Below are 20,491 nucleotides of genomic sequence, written 5' to 3' on the forward strand. Positions count from 1 at the left end.
TTCCCTCCAATGTCCCTGTCACCATTCCCTTCCTGCCGAGCCCTCCCCTTCCCAAGGGCTGGATGCCCTGTTCAGCTGGGGCATGGGTTGGGGGTTACCCAAAGGCCACCCTGCCCAGCATGGCACTGCCAACAGTGGCATGGCAGCCACCCCACAGACCCCACAGCACCTGCTACCCTCATGGTCCCCATGGGACCTGCTCCCCACGGCGGTCACCCCACGGACCCCACAGGACCTGCTCCCCATGCAGGGGAGGGGGCCACAGAGCAGCGGGTGGTGGTGACAGGGCAATGCCAGCTGGTGCCACCATGCCTATGAGGACACCGTGGGCAGTAAAATCAGCAGCTGAGCCGTGTCTCAGCCCCGGGCAAGGAAGGGCGCAAGTCCCCACTTAGCTCAAGGCTTCCCTGGGAGCAGAGGCAGGTTATAAAGGAGGTATGGCTGGGGGCAGGCCTTGGGGTGACAGCTGAGCCCCCCAGCACTCAGCTGCAACTGGGAGCACTGGGGATCCCCATCCAGAGCCCCAGCGTGCCCCAGCAGGGTTTTAAACCTGCACCTCAGTATGTGCACAGCAGTGCCAGGGTGCTGGGAGGGAGTGAATGGGCCAGGGAAGCTCCTCTGCAAGGTGGGACCAGCATCCCCAGAGGCTGGAGCAGGCAAAGGCGTAGCCCCGGCTATGGGGATCCCCTGGGTCACTTCACCCTGATCCCCTGGGTCACTTCACCCCTATGTCTCCCCTTCCCCCCTTCCCCTGCAGCAGCAATTCCCGCTCCCCCCGCCTTGAAAACTGCTGCCAGCTCCCCCATGAACAGCATTATGCAAACCCCCACCACTACATGGTTTTGTAATCAATTAAACGCTTCTTAACCAGAAATGCCCCCAGGCGACTCCTGCTAAGTGTTATTAGGGGTGTTAGGCAGTACACAGTGTCCCGCCGGAGCCGGCTTCCATCGGGCAGGCGGCAGCGGCAGGACACGCCAAGCGACACTCAGACCCAACGGCCGGGCAGTGTCGACGGGGGAAATGCCAGGGGAGGCCAAGTCACAGCCGACAAAACCCCATCCTGCAAACCCACGCATTACCCCCGGCAGTGGGAACAGGGCACAGACGGTAAATCAGGGGAGAGCGCCGCTCGCCCGGAACGAGCACCCGCCCACCGAAAATGCCAGCATGGGGGCGAAGCCGGGGGGAGGACGGTGCGTCGGGGGCCCGTGCAACCAGCACTGCAGATCACGAGGTGACCGCCCAGCCCGTGACCACCCAAGCGGCCGCCACACCTGGGCCGATGGAGGATTAGAGGGATGCAAACCCACCGTGGGAGAGTCCTTCCTGCCTGTGCTGACGATGCCGTATGGCTTTGGAAAGCCACCCCAATGAGGAATATGTGCTGACGCTGGAGAGAGTTGCTCCAGCTGGTGTTTGAGGTGCAAAACATGGTGGGAACCACAGGGATTGTTGCAAACGTGCTGCTCAGCATAGGGGAAAATAACTCAGCTGACGCAAGGAGCTTCCAGCCCACCTCGTCCTCAGCCCACCTGCAATCTCCTGCCCGTGCTGCGCTGGACCGGCACCATCCAGAGACCCTCATGCCTGCACCTCCTGCCCATGCTGTCCCCAAAAAGCCCCATCTCCCTGCTGCTCCTCCAGCAGAGTCACGGGGGTGACAAACCAAGCTCGTCCCTCTGCTCTGGCATTGGCACACCCTCCCAGGAAAGCCTGCAGCCACCATGGGTCTTGGGGATGTTGCCCTATTCTCACCCTGGGAAGGGGCTTTTCACTGATCCTTTTGCTACGCCTGAAACCAAGGTCCCGGCAAGCCACTAGATCCTGCAAGGATAACCATCATCCACAGTTATCAAGGACCAAAGCATCGTATGGGCACTGGAGACCTTGAGCAGCCCGCAGCTGGAGGTCAGTGCTGTGAATCCCAGCGCTCAGGGGCTCTGCACCATCCAGCACAGCAGGGCATGGCCCAGCACAGTGCCTTATCAGCCTTCCTGGAATTAATGGTCTGGTTGTTCCAGCCCTGCAGAGATCCTGGCATCTCCTACCAGCACCGCTCCGGCCTCCTGGCAAGGGCATTTGGAGAGGGCTCAGGGGTGGTGGTGGGGGAACCGGGTTATCCATCAACCCCACAGGTTCTGGATGACTTGACAAGCCAGGCGTGTTGCAACACCCTCGTGCTGGACAGCGGGAGCTGGGCTATAGCCACCAGTGGGGGTGAAGGGGAGGAGGACACTGGAAGGGACACCTGAATCACAAGGGACTCAAGACCCGCGCCCTGTGATGCTGCTGAGCCCTGCTGGGTGCAGGGTCTGCTCCTTTGGACAATGCTGATAGATGGGAGCGGGTTACAGCGAAGAGGCTGAGAAATGATTTACGGGATGGGAAAGCAGCAGGACCCAGATCTGACCTCCCAAGGCCCCTCTGGTCAGGGGTCCATGGCAGGCAAGCAGCCGTGGGGTGAAGGTGGTGGCCAGCATCCTCAGGGATGGCAAGCATGGAGAGCATGGGCAGTGTCAGGAGCTTGTCAGAGCTCCATGTCCCCAGCACCCGGGCAATGCCCACCATCCCCATGGGAGCCACATCCCCCCACCGTGCCCCTCTTCTCCCTCCCAGGCTGGGGGCAGAGGGGCTCAGTGGGACCGGAGCATCTCCTCCCCCTACTATCCCCTGACCATGATAACAGTGGAAGGCAGCCGTGCCAGCGGGGAACAGCGAGTGCCCCGGTCACCTTTTCATCCCGGCACTTCAGGACCTTTTCCTCCCTTTGTGACGCAGTTTGGCTCCATTACCCTGGCCTTGGCCCCTGGCCATGTCCCGGGGTCTGAAGTTATGGATTCAACAGCCGGAGAAAGCAGCCCGGTGGGACGCCGCGTGGGAGGACTCTTGGCCCGGCTCCACGGCGTAGGCAGAGCACAAGGATTTCTTTCCCAGCGCCCCACCAGGCGTTCGGCGCGGGGACCCCTTCCGGCAGGCTTTGCCCTGCTCCCCGGCTCCCTGCCCGGGCACTAAGGGACCTCTCTTGGTGTCAACAGCTCCAACAAGCCCCCAAAAGCCAGGCAGCATCCTAGAGACCAAAGGGGCAAGCCTGGGATGCAGAGGGCATCCCGAATGGGAGTATCCTGATGAGCTGCCTGGGCTAAGCCTCCAGCCCCAGCCCAGCCTCTCCCAGCCCCTGCGAGCCGGCAGGCAGCCGGGTGATCCCAGGGTGCCTTTCCCACCCTGTCCGGCTGCTGGCTCCTTCCCAGCTAGGGGACAACCCGGGGACCCCAGGAGCCATCCCTGGGTTTGGCATCCCACAGCCCCATGTGCCCCCTCCCAGCCCCCCCCGGGGCGGCACGGGCTGCCAGCAAAGAGCAGGGATCAGCCGAAAATAACCCCTGACGAGCAACAGGGCTATTCTGCTAGTTATTTCAGTTTTCAATCTCCCGGCGAGGTGACTTGCTTAGGCTAATAATTGCTTCAGTTGGATTTTATCTGGCTAATTAATCAGTTAATAAATGACTTTGCTGCAGGGGGACAGACGCTGCGGCTGTCTCCCTAGCTTGGGACTGGAAAAAAACAGGGAAGGAACACAGCCCACGGGATTTCCACGGTGCGCACAGCAGCCGTGGGGTATCATGGGGCAGAGAGCACCAAAGCGGGGACCCCCAGCCTGTCGGGATGTAGAGCCATCCTCGGGAACGTCTGCAGCAGCCCCTGCCAGGAGGGGACAGCCCTGAGCCCGTCTCTCCGCTGCGAAGCTTTTGGGACTCAGCCGGTTTTGCTCGCTGGTGCCTCTGCTAGATGGCAAAGCTGAAAACTGGGGAAGGCAACTTGAAAAAAAAGAGGTCATCATCTTTGCCACAGAAAACGTGGGATTTCCCTTTACTGCCCGGCCTTCGTTGGCATGGGTGTGCTCCTCTGTCAGTGCTACCGCAGGTGAGACGAGGAGAGCCCCAGGTCGGGGCTCAGATGGGAGGCGAGGGGGGTTCCTCTCCTGCCTCCTTCCCAGAGCCATCCCAGGCTCCACCTTGGCCCGCTCTGGATGTGAAGCAGCCATGGAGCAGCTCTTGAAGACCTCGGGCATTGCAGCCTCCCCAGGTTGCAAACATCAGAGGTCACCAGCACTGGGCCTCCGAGTGTCCTGGGCACAGTGGTACCGGGGGCTCCAGGTCTCCTTTCTCTCATCCAGCGATCCCCAGGGTGGCTGTTGTGGCTGAGCCAGCTCAGTCCCAGCTGTAAAAGCGCAGCGCCTGCAGGGTCCCCTCCTCCCAGCCCCCCAGCAGCACTGGGGGGGGTCCCACTGTGGGAGCCAGGTCTGGGGGAGGGTGGTGGGAGGGCTCAGGCTCTACAGACAGGCTGCGGGAAGGGGCAGGGGCACCCCAGCCCACGGGGGGCACTGGGGGTCCTCTGGGGGTGTGCAGTGAAGGACAGGGGGTCCCAGGTTCAAGGGGAGCTGTACAGGTTACCCCAAAGGGCTGCACCACCATGGAATAAGGAGCTGGGAGCAGAAGGCTTGCCAGTCCACATGGGTGCCGGCCGGGCAAGGAGCAGCGGTCAGGTCCTCCTCTTCCCTCGCCACTCCACCGCCAGGCCAGCGCACGGGAACGCCATCTGCAGGTCCTCACGGAGCTGGGGGGAGAGGACAGCCGTCAAACCGTGCCAGAGGGGGTCTCCTACCCCCGCTCCCCACCTAGAAGGGTCCTGATCCTGGATGACGGCAGCCAAAGGAGGGTCTCCCCTTCAACTGAAAGGACTCCGGGTGACATTCAATGCGAGACCCAGCCGTTCCCCTCCTGCCGGCTGCCTGACCCCCTCCCCAACTGGCTGGACCATGGCTGGCAGATGCAAAGTGGCACCTCCTCCTGGCACACCTCACCTTGGACAACACCAGCTCCTGCACCGTGGTGTTCCCCAGGTCCAGGGGGACGGTTAGCCGTAGCGACAGAAAGAGGTGAGAGGCACCTAGAGACGAAAAATGTGGCTCTGGTTATTGTCCTTACACCTTTGGCTGTGCCAAAGGATCTGTGGGTCTCTCCCCAGGATCGCTGGCCCAGACATGGGACCTCCTTCCAGGTTAATCATGTCATGGACACCCTACGCTGTCAGGAGAACAACCCTCCACCTGTACAGCAAACCACACATCCCACAGAACATCAAAGCCCCTGTACTAAGAGCACGGCAAAAGCAGTGGGGCTCCAGGACCCCCTGCACTGGCCCCTGGAAGCCCAAAGCCACCGGTGCTGGGGGGTGGCGATGCCCACAGGGCACTGCACTTACTGGTGTTGGACGTGGCGGTGGGACAGATGGGCAGCATCGCTGGCAGGTCTGTAGGGGTGCTGAGGATAATCTCTGGGGTCTGGGTTGGGTCGGTGGCAGGGGAAGAGGGTTCCGTGCCTGGGCAAAGCAACGTTACGTTATGTTAGCGCTGTCTGCAGAGAGGTGCAGGATGCTCCTACAGCTGGGACAGACCGAGCCCAAATGAAGCCACCTGCATGAAGCTACCCAAGTACATGCCCAGTGTCCCCGGGGATTTGTCACCCCGACCATGCCCCTGCCTTCCAGGCGCCCCCACAGCTGCACCCACCCATGGCTGCACTGAGGGTCCCAGGTACTGTTGGGGTGCCTGGGGTCGGCCCCATGGTTGGGGTGGAGATGGCAGGGGTGGTCCTGGACGTGGTCCCAGTCAGCTGACTGGGAGTGGGGGTGCTCTCGGGGACACCCGTGCTGATAACAGAGGTGGCCGTGGTGTCTGCCAGGGTTGTCAAGGGCTCAGCTGAAGTGGCTGTTGGTGCTGGTGCGGTGGGAGGAGATGCAGTGTGAGGTGAGGCGCTGCTGGTCCCCAGGGATGTGCTGGACATCTCTGGGGTGGAGGCTTCTGTTTCAGGGCTGGAGGGAGGGAGGGTGGCCGCGGTGGAGGAGTCGGTGGTGGGCAGCAGTGCCGAGGTCTCCATAGGTGTCAAGGAGGTAGGGAGAGTTGGGGACACGGTGACTGTCACATCCGTGGTGGCGGTCCCTGCAAAGAAGTTGGAGAATGAGGTGCACAAGGGCTGATGGTGAAAGGCTGAGACCATGGCTGTGCTGGGGATGGCGCAGCACCACCACCAGCATGAGCTCCCCAAGGAACCCAGAGCTACACATCAGCCGTGGAGCATTGGGAGTGGGGATTCACTCTCCTTCATGGATCAAGCACGTGGATCCCCTGAATGGGCATCAGCAAGGCAGGCCACGTAAATCCCCCAGCCTGACAAAGCAGGAACAAGCCATGGGCATCGCCAGTCTCGGGGCAGAAACTCCTGTAGGCGCCAGCGCCAAGACCTGTTCCACCACTTTCACCCATCCCTGGAGGAAGTCAGACAAACCCGTCCAACGGGAAGAGCCATGCAGGAACTGGTGACCATGAGACAGGCTGGAACCGCAGCAGCAGCAGTTTACACAAACCCGTCTGCTGCAGATAGTCAGGAACTGATAGCGCCGGGTGTAAATAATGGCAACGGGGAACCAGCCCCACAGAGGGGGAGCCACAGAGGAACAAATCCCGGCTTGCAGCTCAGGGCGAGTCGTTAGAGACGTGCAGCGACCCACGAAAGCTCTGCAGGGGGTTGAGGGATGCAGGAGGACCGTCCTCTCTGCCCGCACGGACCCTGTGCTGGAGCAGCCTGCTGTTCCTGGGGAAGCCCAGGCATCTGTAACCGTCTCCAAAAGGATGCACAAAACACCTTGGCTGCCCCGGCCTCTGTCAAGGGGTGCCTGCGAGGTGGCGGCTGTGAGATGCCAGGCCGGATTCCCCAGTGATCCCAACACAAACCCAGTGAATTTGGGCCTCTGCTCACATGGTGGTGGGGAACAAAGCCACGAGCCGCTGGCTGCTTTCAGCCAACCCCACCAGAAGCTCCCAAAGCCCCCGGCAGCCGCTCCCTCCCTGAGCTGCTGCAGGCAGCAACTGGTTAAATAATAATGTGGGGAAGGGCAAAGGTCTGATCCCAGCCTGTGCCCCAGTGGGTGTCTGCACTGAAGGGCCTCATCCTCACACAAAGGAGGAGCTGTAAGTCCACCTCTGCTTCCCATTTTACAAACACCAAAGAGCACCCACAGCATTTCACCCCCCCGCACCCCACAGGCGCCTGCTGCGGGTGAAGCACCCCACCACCCCAGGGATCGATGCTCCCCACTCGCCACCCACCCCATGAAGAGCATCACATCAGCCCTTACCCAGCACGAGGTGCGGCACGGCAAGGCCGGCGAGGCTCAGCAGCAGCAGGGGCAGGGGCAGCACCCCTCTCTGCCCGGCCATGTCCGGGTGGGCGGGAGCTGATGCCGCCCCCGCAGGCACCACTCCGAGCGCTCCCCACGGCCCCAGCACTGGGGTGTCCGGGTCTCCCTTGCCCAGCAGACAAGGAGCATCCAGGTGGGTCCTTTCACTCCCCAGGTGTTAGCACCGAAGGGGAGATTTCCATCTGACACGGACACTCCCAGGAACCGGCGCGATGCCGAGCAGACATCAGCTGCACGGCTGGACTCAGAGCAGCCACAAGCAGCGGGCAGGGCAGGCCAGCAGGGCCACCACTGCAGCAGACCGGGTCCTTGCAGACCGGGTCCTTTGCCTGCTGAGAGGACAGTAACAACAGAAAAAAGCCCAGGGAAGCAGCCGGGCTGCCTAGGACCGTCCCTGCGCTCCGCCACAGAGGTGATGTTCAGTGGTGGCTCCCGGCACCAACGCCCTCAGGAGACAACAGCTTGCTCTGTCTGAGCGCGAGGAACTGGCCGAGAGAACAGGCGGCGCTCAGGAAGGGCGTGCTCCAGGCTGAGGGTTTGTCGCCTGGGCTGTCTGTACAGGCATCACTTCCCCATGTCACAGCATGTCACGGCTGAAGCGCACCACTGACAGCCGGAGCCGCTTCCTTCTTCTCAGGGTCAAGGACGAGACTGCTTGGAGGCGCCTGCAGGCACTGGGCCAGGGTACAGGCGCTCCGCAGGCGGACAGGCACGCTGGAGGACTGCCAGGGCACAGCCACCCTGCTGCTGTACAGGTACACTGGGGCAGTGCCAGTGCACAGGCACACTGAGGGCATCACCGGGGTACTGGCACTCTGCTGGGGTGCTCTTACACTGTAGGCGTCAGGCCAGGGTACAAGTACTCTGTCAGGATACAGCCGCCCTACTGGGGTACAGGGACACCCGGGGGCACGTGCACAGCCAGGGGCACTGGGGCAGGGTACAGTCCCCCTGCCAGGTTCAGGTGCACGGAGGGTGTTGGGCAGGGTACAGCTGCAGCCCCAGGGTAAAGGCTCCTGGGAGAGCCACCAGGAGACAGTCTCACTGCTGGGACACAGGTGGCCAGGAAAGCGCACTGCCAGGGTACGACTGCCGGGCTACAGTCACACTCCTGGGGTACAGTCGCACTCCTGGAGTACAGTCTCAGCGCCTGGGTACAGGCGCACAGCAGCACCGCCACCGCGCGGCTGGGATGCCCCGCCCCCTCCCTAAGCCCCGCCCCCTCCCAGCCACCCACGGAAGACACGCCACGCCCACAGGCCACGCCCCTCCACGTTTTCCCCGCCCCTTCCCGCCCCCAGCCCCGCCCTGTGTGAGGCCCGGGGCGCCGCGCCGCGGTACACCGAGCCCCGGCCCGGTGCCGCCGTCCCCGCCCGGCAGCGCGGGGGGTGAGGGAGCGCCCCGTCCTCGCTGCGCGACGGGGCGGCCAGCCCGGCCTGGGCGCGGGGAGCAGCGTGGGACGCACCCGTCGGCTTGCAGAACCTGGAGACGGGGCGGCCGTCCCGGGCTGGGTTGGGGCGAAGTGGCCTGGCGGGAGCAGGGCGGGGGATGCCGCGGGGAGTTGTCACCCTGCCCCTGCCCCTGCCCCACGGGTGCCCCGTGGCTGCACTCACCCGCGGCGGCACTAGGGGTCTCGGGTGCTGTCGGGGCAGAGGTACCAGGGGTGATCCTGGCCGTGGTCCCGGCCGGCTGGCTGGGGGTTGGGGTGCTCCCAGGGACCCCCGTGCTGGTAATGGGGGTGGCCGTGGGGTCTGACGGGGTCGTCGAGGGCTCGTCCGAAGTGGCTGTCGGTTCTGGTGCGGTGGGAGAAGAGGCGCTGCCAGTCCCTGGGGATGTGCTGCCAAGCGGCGTGGTCACAGCTGGCCTTTGGCGGGTGCTGGTGCCAAGTGTGGTGCCCACCCAGGTGGAGTAGAGAAGAGTGGAGGTAGGGGGAGGCAGTGTGCTTGTTTCGACTCCAAACGAGCTGACAGCCGGGGCTGTGCTAGTCCCCACAGACGTGATGGTGGTCGTCTCAGCACAGTTGAGTGTCGTGGCCATGGGGGTTGGAGTTGGGGTGCCAGTGGTGAGCCCCAGCCCTGTTGGGGTGGGGTCAGGCTGCACCGTGGTACCGGCAGGCGACCCAGGAGTGCTGTGGGCCGTGCTGCCCATCGCCTGTGGGGTGGTGATGCTGGAGGCTGCCGGGCTGCTCCCCGGAGGCGTTGCAGCACTGGCTGGGAAGGCATCTGTCAGCACCTCTGGGGTGGAGGTTTCAGGACTGGAGGGAGGGAGGGTGGCCGTGGTGGTGGAGTCAGTGGTGGGCAGCAGTGCCGAGGTCTCCATAGGTGTCGAGGAGGTAGGGAGAGTTGGGGACACGGTGACTGTCACATCCGTGGTGGCGGTCCCTGCAAAGAAGTTGGAGAATGAGGTGTGCACGGGCTGGTGGTGAAAGGCTGAGACCATGGCTGTGCTGGGGATGGCACAGCATCACCACCAGCATGAGCTCCCCAAGCTACACATCAGCCATGGATTGTCAGGAGTGGAGATTCACTGTCCTGCATGGATCAAGCACGTGGATGCCCTGACGTGATCGTCACCAAGGCAGGCCACGTAAATCCCCCAGTCTGACGAAGCAGAAACAAGCCATGGGCATCACCAGTCTTGGGGCAGAAACTTGTAAGCGCCAGCGCTAAGACCTGTTCCACCACCTTCACCCATCCCTGGAGGAAGTCAGACAAACCCGTCCGACGGGAAGAGCCGTGCAGGAACTGGTGACCACAAGACAGGCTGGAACCGCAGCAGCAGCAGTTTACACAAACCCGTCTGCTGCAGATAGTCAGGAACTGATAGCGCCGGGTGTAAATAATGGCAACAGGGAACCAGCCCCACAGAGGGGGAGCCACAGAGGAACAAATCCCGGCTTGCAGCTCAGGGCGAGTCGTTAGAGACGTGCAGTGACCCATGAAAGCTCTGCAGGGGGTTGAGGGACACAGGAGGAGGGGACCTACAGCTGTAGCTTGAGGCTCGCAGGAGGTACAAGCCTCAGGTTTATTCCCTGTGCTTGACAACGCTGCTCTTGCTTTGTGTCAAGTGCAAACATCGGGATGGCATTTGCAGTTTTCTAGGCCCATGACATCCAGGTGATGCTGCCATCTGGGCAGGGTTGTTTGGTGCTGCTGGGCAGGTCGTAGCAAAGGCAATGGGCTCAGCAGGGACCGAGGTTCAGCAAGGGGGTCCAGTTGGGACCAAGGTCTTCTCTGCTCGGATGGAGACACACGTGAGAGGCAAAAGAAATAAAGCCAAGCTTGTGGCTCCTGTGTTGCAAAGCACAGCCCTGTTCGCTCACTGAGACGGGGCTGAGATTTCGGAGAGCAAACAGCACCCACAGTGTTTCACCTCTGTGGGTGAAGCCACCCCGGGGCCACCCACCACCCTGAGGAGCGATGCTCCCTGCTCACCACCCACCCCACAGATAGCACCGCATCCCGCTCAGCCCTTACCCAGTATGAGGTCCGGCACGGCAAGGCTCAGCAGCAGCAGGGACAGGGGCAGCCCTCCTCTCTGCCCAGCCATGTCCAGAGCCAGCATCCCCACTCTCCGCGTGGGGACAGGTCCCTGGACCCAGGGACGCAGGACGAGGGGATGGTGCCAGTGGGGAACTACACTGCCGAGTGACGGCTGAAGGTGCCGCTTCCTCGTTCCCGGGGGCAGGGAGGGGAGGCACCGGCGGGCACTACCCTCTCTCCTGCGGACCGGTGCTGCGCCGATGTCCCCGGCGCGCCCGTGGGCGCGCCGGGGACATCGGCGCAGCAGCGGCCCCCGTGTGCGGGGGGGCGGTACCAGGTGCTGGCACCACGCCCCTTCCAGAAAAGACCACGCCCATCGCCACGCCCCTTAACCACGCCCCCGGCTTGTATAACAGCCGGAGGACGGCGTGGCTGCCAGGTAGGGACCGGAACCTCGGACCTTCGGGCGCTGGACCGGGGCACCGGTATCCCCGGGTACCGGGAGCGAACCGGGGACCAGGATGGGCAGGGTACCAGCATCCCCCGGGCTCTAGGGGCGGACCGGGATGGACGAAGCACCGGGAGCTCAGTACGGTCCCGTTTCCCTTCGCAGCGGCCGCAGGCAACCACGCTGCTCCGGGCGCCGGCCCGGGCAGTCCTAAGGATGCGGCGGGGGCAAGGGAAGCGAAAGGCCGAGGCCACGGAGCTGCCACGCGTGTCTCGGAGGAGGAAGGAGGAAGAGGAGGCGGTGCAGGAGGCCCAGCGGAGGGCGGCCCCGTCCGTGCGAGAGTTCAAGTACAACAAAAAGCGGGTTCGTCTCGTCTCGCAGGGCTCAGACCTGAAGGATGATGCTCGTTGCATCCTTTACTGGATGTCCCGGGACCAGCGGGTGCAAGGTGCGAACCAGCTGGCGGAGGGGGCCGGGAAATGGAGCTCCCATGGATGGCAAAAGCCTTGGTCACTTCCCACGGTAGCCCTTGGAGCTGGTCCCCCCTCTGCAGCGGGGGTCTGGGGGGATTCCTCTTGTGAAACCCCATCTCCATCCCCTCAGCAAAGGGTGCCCCCAACACTGCCCCGTGCGCTTTCTCCCCAGATAACTGGGCTTTCCTCTATGCCCAGCGCCTGGCCCTCAAACAGGAGCTGCCTCTGCATGTCTGCTTCTGCCTGGTGCCCAAATTCCTGGATGCCACCATCCGCCACTACGGTTTCATGCTGAGGGGCCTTCAGGAGGTGGCCAAGGTATGGCCGCTGCGGGAATGTCCATACTGGGTGGGACAGGGCTCCTGGAGAAGGGGGGAGGCAGATCCATCCCTTCAGCAGATGGTGGTGGGATGGGGTCTGCAGAGACATGAACCATCCCACGGCCCTTTCCCCCTTGCTGCAGGAGTGCACAGAGCTGAATATCCCCTTCCACTTGCTGCTGGGCTATGCCAAGGATGTGCTGCCTGCGTTCGTGGTGGAGCATGGCGTGGGCGGGCTGGTGACAGACTTCTGCCCGCTCCGCCTCCCCCGGCAGTGGGTGGAGGATGTCAGGGAGCAGTTGCCTGACGATGTGCCATTTGCACAGGTGGGTGACTGCGGCTGGGAGGGGAAAACTCTGGCTGGTGAGATGTGGGAGAAACTTTGTCTCCCGCGTTTCATGCCTGCAAAGGTGTGCTGGAGTGACCATGTCATGTCATTGGGACCATTTGCTTCTCCTGCTCACACCCTCCTCTATGGTTTTGCTTCCTAGGTTGATGCCCACAACATTGTGCCCTGCTGGGTTGCCTCCCCCAAGCAGGAGTACGGTGCCAGGACCATCCGGGGCAAGATCCACGCTCAGCTCCCCGAGTTCCTCACAGAGTTCCCCCCCGTTGTTCGTCACCCATATCTCCCCTCCTGCCCAGCAGAGGTACCAGCAGGAGACGCCTCCACACCCACTTGTGGCCAGTCCCAGAGAGTGTCACAGCTGCTTCGTGATCCTGGGAGGGGATGGCAGGGGATGGGGACAGTGACCTGTCTGAGGTCACACACAGGTGGTGGTGGAGATGGGGATGCCCTGGGGAAGGGAGGTTCCCACCTCATTCATTCAGTTTCCACATCTCTGCCGTGCAGGGCTGGCTAAGAACAGAAGGCTGGCATGAGCTGGGGACTTGCTGATTGGGGACATCCAGGGGACATTACACTCAGGGCAGCCCTGGTTGAAGAGCATCTGCAAATGCACTCATGCTACTTGGTCGCCGCCCAGCCCATCGCTTGGGAGGCATGTTATTCCAGCTTGCAGGTGGACCGCACCGTGAAGGAGGTGGAGTGGGCGACCCCTGGCACGGCTGCGGGGCTGGCTGTGCTGCAGTCCTTCATCGTGGAGCGGCTGAAATCCTTCAGCTCCCACCGGAACGACCCCAACAAGGCAGCACTCAGCAACTTGTCCCCGTGGTTCCACTTCGGTGAGCATCCCAGGCTTCCCACTCTGCAGCAGGACCGAGCATGATGGCTTGGACCTGCAGCCTGACTTGCTCCCTCCTCATGTCCCCAGGTCAGGTTTCCACCCAACGAGCCATCCTGGAGGTGCAGAAGCACCGGGGCAAGTACAAGGAGTCGGTGGATGCGTTCGTGGAGGAGGCCGTGGTGCGGCGGGAGCTGGCTGAAAACTTTTGCTACTACAACGAGAACTACGACAGCGTGCAAGGTAGCATCCCAGCACGGGTGAGCAATGCTGGGGGCTGGGCTCGTACCCAGCTGGTCACCCCAACTTGGCAATCCCATTTCTGCTAGGAGAGGGGCTGTGGGAGCACTAATGTGCCATCATTCAGTACCTTCTGGAGGTAGGACAGGAGCTGGCGGATGCCCTCTTCAAGGCTGGTGCCTCCAGGGCATGGTGCCCTCAGTAGCCCAATTCTCCATCCCTTCCTCGGGGCCCTGCAGGAGCGGGTTGCTCAGCATTGCTCCTCATCTCTTTTGCTCACAGGTGCCTACGACTGGGCACAAACCACCCTGAAGCTCCATGCCAAAGACAAGAGGCCTTTTCTCTATGATCTGCAGGAGCTGGAGCAGGGGACCACGCATGACCCGCTCTGGAATGCTGCCCAGGTAGTGCCCCGCATCTCCCCCGCAAAACGCTGAGCATTTTCCCGAGGGGCTGAGGTGAGCTGGCACGGACTGACCCCTGCGGCTGTCCCTTTCCCCCAGCTCCAAATGGTCCAGGAGGGCAAGATGCATGGCTTCCTGCGGATGTACTGGGCCAAGAAGATCCTGGAGTGGACCCGCTCCCCTGAGGAGGCCCTGCGGTTTGCCATCTACCTCAACGACCGCTACGAGCTGGATGGGAGGGACCCCAACGGATACGTAGGCAAGCTGCAGGACAGGGGTACGGGGTGGGGGGGGTCTTATCTCTGATGGCCAAGGCCATGGTGGGGGGGGGGGACCCCCATGCTCCAGCCCATCCTGCTTTGCACCCACATCCCCCCTGCTCTCTGGATGCCTCCGAGCAAGGGGGAGAGCTGACTCTCTGTCCCCACGCCCGGCAGGCTGCCTCTGGTCCATCTGCGGCATACACGACCAGGGCTGGGCAGAGCGGGCCATCTTCGGGAAGATCCGCTACATGAACTACGCTGGCTGCAAGCGCAAGTTTGACGTGGGCCAGTTTGAGCGTCGCTACGCTCCCCGCACACCCTCCCAGTGACGGGCACAGCACGCCTTGAGATTGCTTGTGTCCCTCTATGCTGGGGACGGAGCCTTTGCCAAGGTGCCAGCTCGCACCTTACACCCCGGCCAGGGATCGCCCCGGGCTCTGTTGGAGGGCTTGCTGTAACAGTGGCAAGCCCCAGGGTTTTGCAGGTCTCTTTTCTCTGCCATCACTCCCTGCTTGAGCTGCTGTGCTGGGGCAGCTGCTGGAGTCCCACAGGACTATGCAGGGCCCTCCTGCTGCCACGGGTTTGCTGGCAGCTGCGAGAGCCCATCCTCAGCGTGCCCATGCCTGCTAGAAACCTCTTCTCCAACCACCATGCTCAGGAGCAAGCCCAAGCTACCATTGCTGCTGCTAACCACAGCTTAGATTTAGGCTGAGCAGGGCTTTTCTGGGGAAAAGGCCCCAGAAACTGGCTCCTCAGGCCGTGCTGCCCGCAGGGAAGCCCTGTTTTGCTCCATGCAGGGCCAGCGCTGCGCTGGGCTCGCACACACATCTTTCAACAGTTGTTTTAAAGTTTTCAGTTTGTATCATCTCCTGTGTCTGTGGTGTTCATGGGGCGATGCATGACACCGCTGCAAGGGGAGAGGCGGGCTGCGTAGCACAGGGGCAAAGGCAGGCTGGGGAAGGGGACAGGCATTGCGGAGAGCCCCTTACTCAGTGGCTTGTACCTCCTGCTCCAAGCCCAGTAGGCAGTTTGCAGGGGGAGGCCCCAAACCAGATGGATTAGTCAAGGGGTGGTGACAATAACCCCCTCCCAGTGACATCTAGTGATGCAGCACTAGTTGTCCCCCCAGCTAGTGCATCCGGCCCCCTCCCTGCCCCAGGGGCCAACAGGTCCCCAAGGGGGGGATACACACTGCTACCCCACCTGAAACAATGCCACAACACAACCAGGCCCCTTATTAACTTAGTTTATTAGGGACGGCATTTTTGTTGCTACGCTGTGCAATAGTCCTGTGGGGAGGGCTCCAGCCGACGGCCGGGGCAGCCCCTCGCTCTCCCTTACAAAGAGCTCACTGCCTTGGCCAGTTCCAGTGTTACTCGTAGTGGTCAGTGCTGGGCAGCAGTGTCAGTGCTGGGCACAATCCTGCCCTGGAGACCTCTGCCGGGTTTGCAAGTCCCGCTGCTTCCAGACAAAGTCCATGGTGGAGAGTGGAAACCACAAGTAAGCCAAAATCCCTTCCCTCTTCTCTAAATGTACTCAGTGCTTCTAGAAAGGGACGCAGGCAGCCTCTCAGCTGCTGTCCCATGATATTAAAGTGCTTCAAACAAAACAGGGTGGATGGAGGTGTGCTGCTGAGGCAGCTCCAGGGAAGGGGGTGCCAGCTCTGGGCAGCAGCGGGAGGGCTCGGCTTGGGGTTGGGGACAGGCAGACCAGCGTCTGACAGCCCCAGGGCTTGCAGAGACGGAGATTGAGCGGGAGAGCAGCTGCTCCCATGGGGAAAACAAGCAGAAGCAAGACAGGGGGAGTAAAAAACCCCAGGGGAGCAAGTGGGGAGCTGAACCCCCTTTCCCAGGCTAGACCTGGCTTTGTCAGGATGCTGCAGAGCAGGGGAGAGGTGCTGCCATGCAGCAGCCTGGCCCCCAGCAGTGAGGCTTGCAGCCACCCTCCCTGACCAAGCCCTGCAGCCACACCTCCTGGTCCCAGCCTCTCCCACCCGCCCCAACCCTGCCACCCCCGCAGGGACAGCCCACATCCCAGCCTCAAGCCAGGGCACGCACTGCAAGAGCCATTGCCCCTAGACGCCTTCTGCCAGTGTGCTGCTCCCCGGTCCCTCAACAGCCTTCTCACACATACACAGGCCACACCGTCCTTCCAACTGCCACCCCACATCCCACCCATGCTAAGGTGGTGCTGGACACTCACCTGTGCCATGGGCTAAAGCATCCCCCTGCGATGCAGAAGCACCTCCTCAACTGACCGCTAGCCCCAGAGCACAGAGGTCACCTTGTACCACCGGGTCCGACCCCGCGGAGCCGTCGGTAGTGGTGGGCAGCTCTGCATCGGTGAGGGACCAACCCTTTGCAGCACCCCAGTGCCAAACCCCTCTCCCCCGTGCACCCCCCACTGCAAGCAGGCTGCCTGGCCACCCCGCTGCACCGCAGCCGGGAAGCCTCAAGGCTTTGCCTGGCTCAGAGATCCCTCTCCCAAGGAGAGCAGGAGATCTGCTGGGAGAGGGGATACCTGGCAAATGCCAGCCCCATCCAGGGGTGAGGAACCAGGAGCAGGACAGCCCTGGAGGTTTTGTACCGGTGAGTCCCAAGAAGATCGCATGTCCCCTAAAGAGGCATTTCAAGCAGCACCTCCTTGGGGGGGGAACACACAGTTAAAAATACAAATAACCAAATTAAAAAAATAAAACCAAATCCAGCAGATTAAAAAACAAAAATCCAACCTAAAAGAACAAACTGAGACAGAGGCTCAGGGGATGGGGCTGGAGGGCTGAGCCTTCACCTGCATCCCAACAGGTCTCTGCGGAAGGCAGCTGCACGCAAGGCAGGTCCTGGTGCCACCAGAGTGAGGTCCCATGTCACCCTTAAAGGAGGACATGTCCCACCGGGACGACAGACCAGCAGCATGAGGAGGAAGCGGGGTTGGAAGCCTCACTTACTGCATCCTCCAGCCATGGGGACCTGCCTCCGCCGAAAGCCCCGAGTACTGGTCCCCTTGTGCGGCTGCTCTGGGGGCAATGCCCCTCTGCAGCACAGGCTGCTGGCGGAGGGCAGGGAAAGCAGCTCAGCACAGATGACAGAGAGGCGAGGCAGAAATCTGGCATTTTCACCACTGCCACCTCCTCTGCTTTCATCCTGGAGTGAGAGCAACTGCTCTCCAGCAGTGTCCCAAGCCAGATTTGAGAAAGGGAGCTGTTAAATGTATAACCAACCCCAAACCCCCACCCTCCCTCCATGCACACACCCCCCAGCAGCAGGACAGGGGATCGGAGGACTCAAGAGAGCTGATTCTCCCCTCCAAGGAGCAGACGTGGCCAGAGCTTCCTAGTATAGAGCTGATGAGCAGAAAGTGCTGACCCCCCAGGGGACCCTGCTGGGGAGCAGGGCACGGGGACTGGCAGCACAGCCCTGCCCGGTCCAGCATGAACAACTGCTCGGAAAAGGCCCCTGTTCCGCCTGCAGGACAGGCAGGAGCAGCCGCCTTTCCCCAAGCAAAGGCATTGGGGAGTGTGAGCAGTACCTGGAGCAGACCCGGACGATGGAAGATGCCCCTTCCCCAGCCCAGCACTACTGCACGGGAGAAAACAGATCCCTTTGAGACAGCGCTCCAGGCCTCCCCACAGTCCTCCTCATCTCCAGTCCGTGTGGCCCAGCCTCTGGTGACAAAGGCCACGTACGTAAATAAACCCACGATCTGCTCCTCCGCCGCAACATGCTCATGTGGCTGCCACCGCCTCCGGCTGCTCCAGCTCGTCTTCGTAGTCCGAGATGTAGGACTCCATGCTCTGCTTGGCCAGCAGCTCTCTCCGGGCTTGAAGCCGCTCGCAGCGGGGACAGTGGGTGGATTTGAAGCAGGATTTGTGGTAGCAGGCTTTGCACTCTGCAGGGGAGAACATGGCTGAGAGCTGTCAGAGGCTGACACAGACTGCCTGACACTCCGCACCCCAGAGGGATGCTCCAGGCTTGTGTACGAGGACATTTCAAACCAAAACCATGGCAGAACAAGCACCAGAAGCAGGGGTCCAGCACCGTTCTGGAAGCAGCAAGAAGTCACGCCGCAGGGACCCTGCACTGGCTTACAAAGCCTTTCGGAGCACAGGCAGGACGTTTTCTGCTCCGCACAAGGAAACTTTCCTGATTCTCCAAGGAAACAGTGACTCTGCCCCAAGTTTTCTCTGGCATTGCACCTGCCAAACCAAGGCTTGCATGTTGTCAGGAGCCATTTCAAGCCAGTTCAGAGGTTGGTCCCAAGCTGCAGGGACAAGCTCTGCTTGGCCATTACTACTGGGCATTATCGAGGATGACTCCTGAAGGGGCCCGGGGATTTCTTGGCAGGCAGGAAGGGCACAGAGACAAAGCCTTCAGGCTCTCTCTCTGCTCTACAAGGTCAGCTCCAGCCATCCAAGCAGGGGCAGGGGAGCTGCGTGCAGGCTGGAGCCTGTCCCGCAACCACAGCAGAAGGGAAGCCAGGGCTCCCAGACACCCACTCGCTGCAGTCACAACCCGACTGCCCGCTGCCGCCGGGGCAGGCAGCACACAGCGTGGTCAGGAAGGGACCCACACACTCTACTGGGCCAGCAGCTCTGGCCAAACACCGTTATAATGCTGATCTGCTGCTGTGATAACGTGGTGCAGAGATACAGGCCATGCACAGAGGCACTCTGGTCTGGCTGGCTCTGGCTCTGTAACTCTTGCTAGCACAAATGCCACTCAAACTGGAGGCAGACCTTGGTGGCCCCAGAGTCTGTCCCCTCCCTGTTTCTCCCCAGCATCTCACCTTCACATGTCCTGCACTTGTTGAGCTCAAAGGGGAAGATGATGTCGCCCTCATTCTGGCAGAACTCGCAGATGAAGCCTTTGGCTTGGCACAGCTGGAAGGAGAAAAGGTGAGGAAAAAGCAGCTAAATGCTCCTCATCTCCCTGGCAAGCAGGGCAGGAGGTAGAGCGGAGCAGGACTCGGTGCCCTGCTCTAACCATGTGGGACAGCCCTTCCCCAGCATGGAGCACAGCAAGGCAGAATCAACACGTGTCAGGGCTGGGGGAGAGCCAAAATGGGATAACAAACATCCCATACGTGCTAGGTAGAAGCTCTTGAAGCAGGCAGGAGCATTTAGCATTGAATCAGTTAATTTGGTGGCTGCCCTGCATGTCAAAGGCCTACCCATCAGTTATCTTTGCAGCAAAGCCTGCTCCCAAGGGTGGTCCCGAGGGTGCGGAGCTGTGCAGGAGGCAGGCGAGGAGGCCTTACCATGCACTTCTCAACGTGCAGGCTGCCTGCCTTCAGGAGCTCCGTCAGGCGAGGCACCAGGTCCCCTTTCTTCGTGGCGCTGAGGTCACTCAGCGAGTAAAGGTGCAAATCCTCCGTCAAGTGGCCAGGCACTGCATCGAAGGAGTCTAGGAGGCTGCAAGGACAGAGAAACCAGAGCTCAGAGCAAAGTGACTCCACTAAGCCCCCTCTCTCCACTGCTTCTGCTTTCTCTCCCGCTCCACTCCCCTCTCCCCCCGTTGCTCATTGCACAGGCTGCACAGATCCCCACTGCAAACTGCCACGGGACAGATCCAGGACAGCAAAACAGCTTCATCTCACGGCCTGGGACTCACTCTTTAGCTAGCCGGCACGTCTTAAACATGTTCTTCATGTGGAAAAGCTGGATTCGCAGCAGCTGGAGAGGAAGGGGGGGACACAAGAATCAGTAAACAGAGCACAGTCCTTGGCCAAGCAGGCCTGCCCCGTTTCCTGCGCTCCTGAAACGACGGCTGCTCCCCAGCTGCCGCTCCCCTGCTACCGAAGTGTTTACACCACGCGGAGCAAAGCGAGCACAACCATCGTCACGTGCTCCAGGAGATAAACTAAAGCCCAGCTGGACACCAGGCAGCAATTCCTTTTGAAATTCCTACGTCACCGGACAAAGAACAAGAGGTGAATGGAAACCCACGATGCTGAGCCTCAAAAACTGAAATATCCGCTTCTCCCCAGCTTCCCTGGGATGCGGTTTACAATTGGCAGCCACCCACCTCACCCAAACCTCACTCAGGAAGGTGTGGAAAGGGTCTTACCCACACTTGGTTGAGAGACTTCACTTTCCGGTACAGGGCAGGATTGATATCCTGCACGTTGAAGAGCGGGTCACTCCAGATCTTGCTCAGCAGGTCTTTGGAGAAGTTGCTCACGTAGTACTTGCTGAAGTCCCACTTGCGCAGGATGCGGCTGGGGATGACCGTCTGGGCGTTCTCGTGGCAGCACTGGCAAAAATACTTCCCCAGGTACTCACAGTACCGCAGCCGCTTGATGTAATCTGGCCAAACCCCGGCAGACAGGGAGGTCAGCCGAGGCACGGGCTCTGCCCAACCACATATTGCACTCCCAACGTTGCTCAGCATTTCCAACAAGCAAAGCAGTCTGCTCTGC

The 20,491-nt window shown here is 61.5% G+C and overlaps 3 protein-coding genes across 11 annotated transcripts in view; 1 reads left to right on the forward strand and 2 right to left on the reverse strand.

The window, feature by feature from the left end:
- Window positions 1-3,475: 3,475 nt before the first annotated feature.
- On the reverse strand, window positions 3,476-9,690 carry LOC142085357 (uncharacterized). 2 transcript variants are annotated; one of them, XM_075157165.1, is made up of 5 exons: window positions 8,874-9,690; window positions 5,573-6,001; window positions 5,266-5,382; window positions 4,865-4,950; window positions 3,476-4,617 (listed from the first exon to the last, which is right to left on the reverse strand). In XM_075157165.1, the coding sequence occupies exons 1-5, from the start codon at window positions 9,577-9,579 to the stop codon at window positions 4,543-4,545; spliced, it is 1,413 nt and encodes a 470-aa protein (XP_075013266.1). In that variant the 5' UTR covers window positions 9,580-9,690; the 3' UTR covers window positions 3,476-4,542. The 2 variants fall into 2 exon arrangements, with proteins under 2 accessions (XP_075013266.1, XP_075013267.1); XM_075157166.1 differs by lacking the exon at window positions 8,874-9,690 and adding an exon at window positions 7,198-7,733.
- Window positions 7,893-15,206, forward strand: LOC142085356 (deoxyribodipyrimidine photo-lyase-like). Of its 2 annotated transcripts, none has more exons than XM_075157163.1 (10): window positions 7,893-8,015; window positions 11,356-11,638; window positions 11,836-11,981; window positions 12,127-12,309; window positions 12,475-12,633; window positions 12,970-13,168; window positions 13,258-13,410; window positions 13,690-13,811; window positions 13,911-14,070; window positions 14,249-15,206. In XM_075157163.1, exons 2-10 carry the CDS (start codon window positions 11,407-11,409, stop codon window positions 14,401-14,403), a joined length of 1,509 nt encoding a protein of 502 aa, XP_075013264.1. In that variant the 5' UTR covers window positions 7,893-8,015; window positions 11,356-11,406; the 3' UTR covers window positions 14,404-15,206. The 2 variants fall into 2 exon arrangements, with proteins under 2 accessions (XP_075013264.1, XP_075013265.1); XM_075157164.1 differs by lacking the exon at window positions 7,893-8,015 and adding an exon at window positions 11,158-11,181.
- Window positions 15,207-15,305: 99 nt separating this feature from the next.
- The window catches only part of RUBCN (rubicon autophagy regulator), a 33,364-nt gene continuing 28,178 nt past the window's right edge, over window positions 15,306-20,491 (reverse strand). For all 7 annotated transcript variants that reach the window (XM_075157150.1, XM_075157151.1, XM_075157148.1 and 4 more), the window contains 5 exons: window positions 20,140-20,378; window positions 19,684-19,745; window positions 19,331-19,484; window positions 18,860-18,953; window positions 15,306-17,962 (listed from right to left, as the gene is read on the reverse strand). In XM_075157150.1, coding sequence (XP_075013251.1) covers window positions 17,799-17,962; window positions 18,860-18,953; window positions 19,331-19,484; window positions 19,684-19,745; window positions 20,140-20,378 — 713 coding nt within the window. In that variant the 3' untranslated portion in view covers window positions 15,306-17,798. The remainder of the gene's footprint in view (window positions 17,963-18,859; window positions 18,954-19,330; window positions 19,485-19,683; window positions 19,746-20,139; window positions 20,379-20,491) is intronic.

This window comes from Calonectris borealis, chromosome 9, assembly GCF_964195595.1.
Source record: "Calonectris borealis chromosome 9, bCalBor7.hap1.2, whole genome shotgun sequence".
Lineage (NCBI taxonomy): Eukaryota > Metazoa > Chordata > Aves > Procellariiformes > Procellariidae > Calonectris > Calonectris borealis.

Excerpts from the sequence above, each read along its gene's own strand:
- LOC142085356 (XM_075157163.1), top strand. The coding sequence starts at position 11,407 with ATGCGGCGGGGGCAAGGGAAGCGAAAGGCCGAGGCCACGGAGCTGCCA. Across the intron at positions 11,639-11,835 it reads CCGGGACCAGCGGGTGCAAG|ATAACTGGGCTTTCCTCTAT; the intron begins GTGCGAACCAGC and ends CTTTCTCCCCAG. Across the intron at positions 14,071-14,248 it reads GGACCCCAACGGATACGTAG|GCTGCCTCTGGTCCATCTGC; the intron begins GCAAGCTGCAGG and ends CACGCCCGGCAG.
- LOC142085357 (XM_075157165.1), bottom strand. The coding sequence starts at position 9,579 with ATGGAGACCTCGGCACTGCTGCCCACCACTGACTCCACCACCACGGCC. Across the intron at positions 6,002-8,873 it reads GACCCCTAGTGCCGCCGCGG|GGACCGCCACCACGGATGTG; the intron begins GTGAGTGCAGCC and ends ACTTCTTTGCAG. Across the intron at positions 4,618-4,864 it reads AGGAGCTGGTGTTGTCCAAG|CTCCGTGAGGACCTGCAGAT; the intron begins GTGAGGTGTGCC and ends CTCTCCCCCCAG.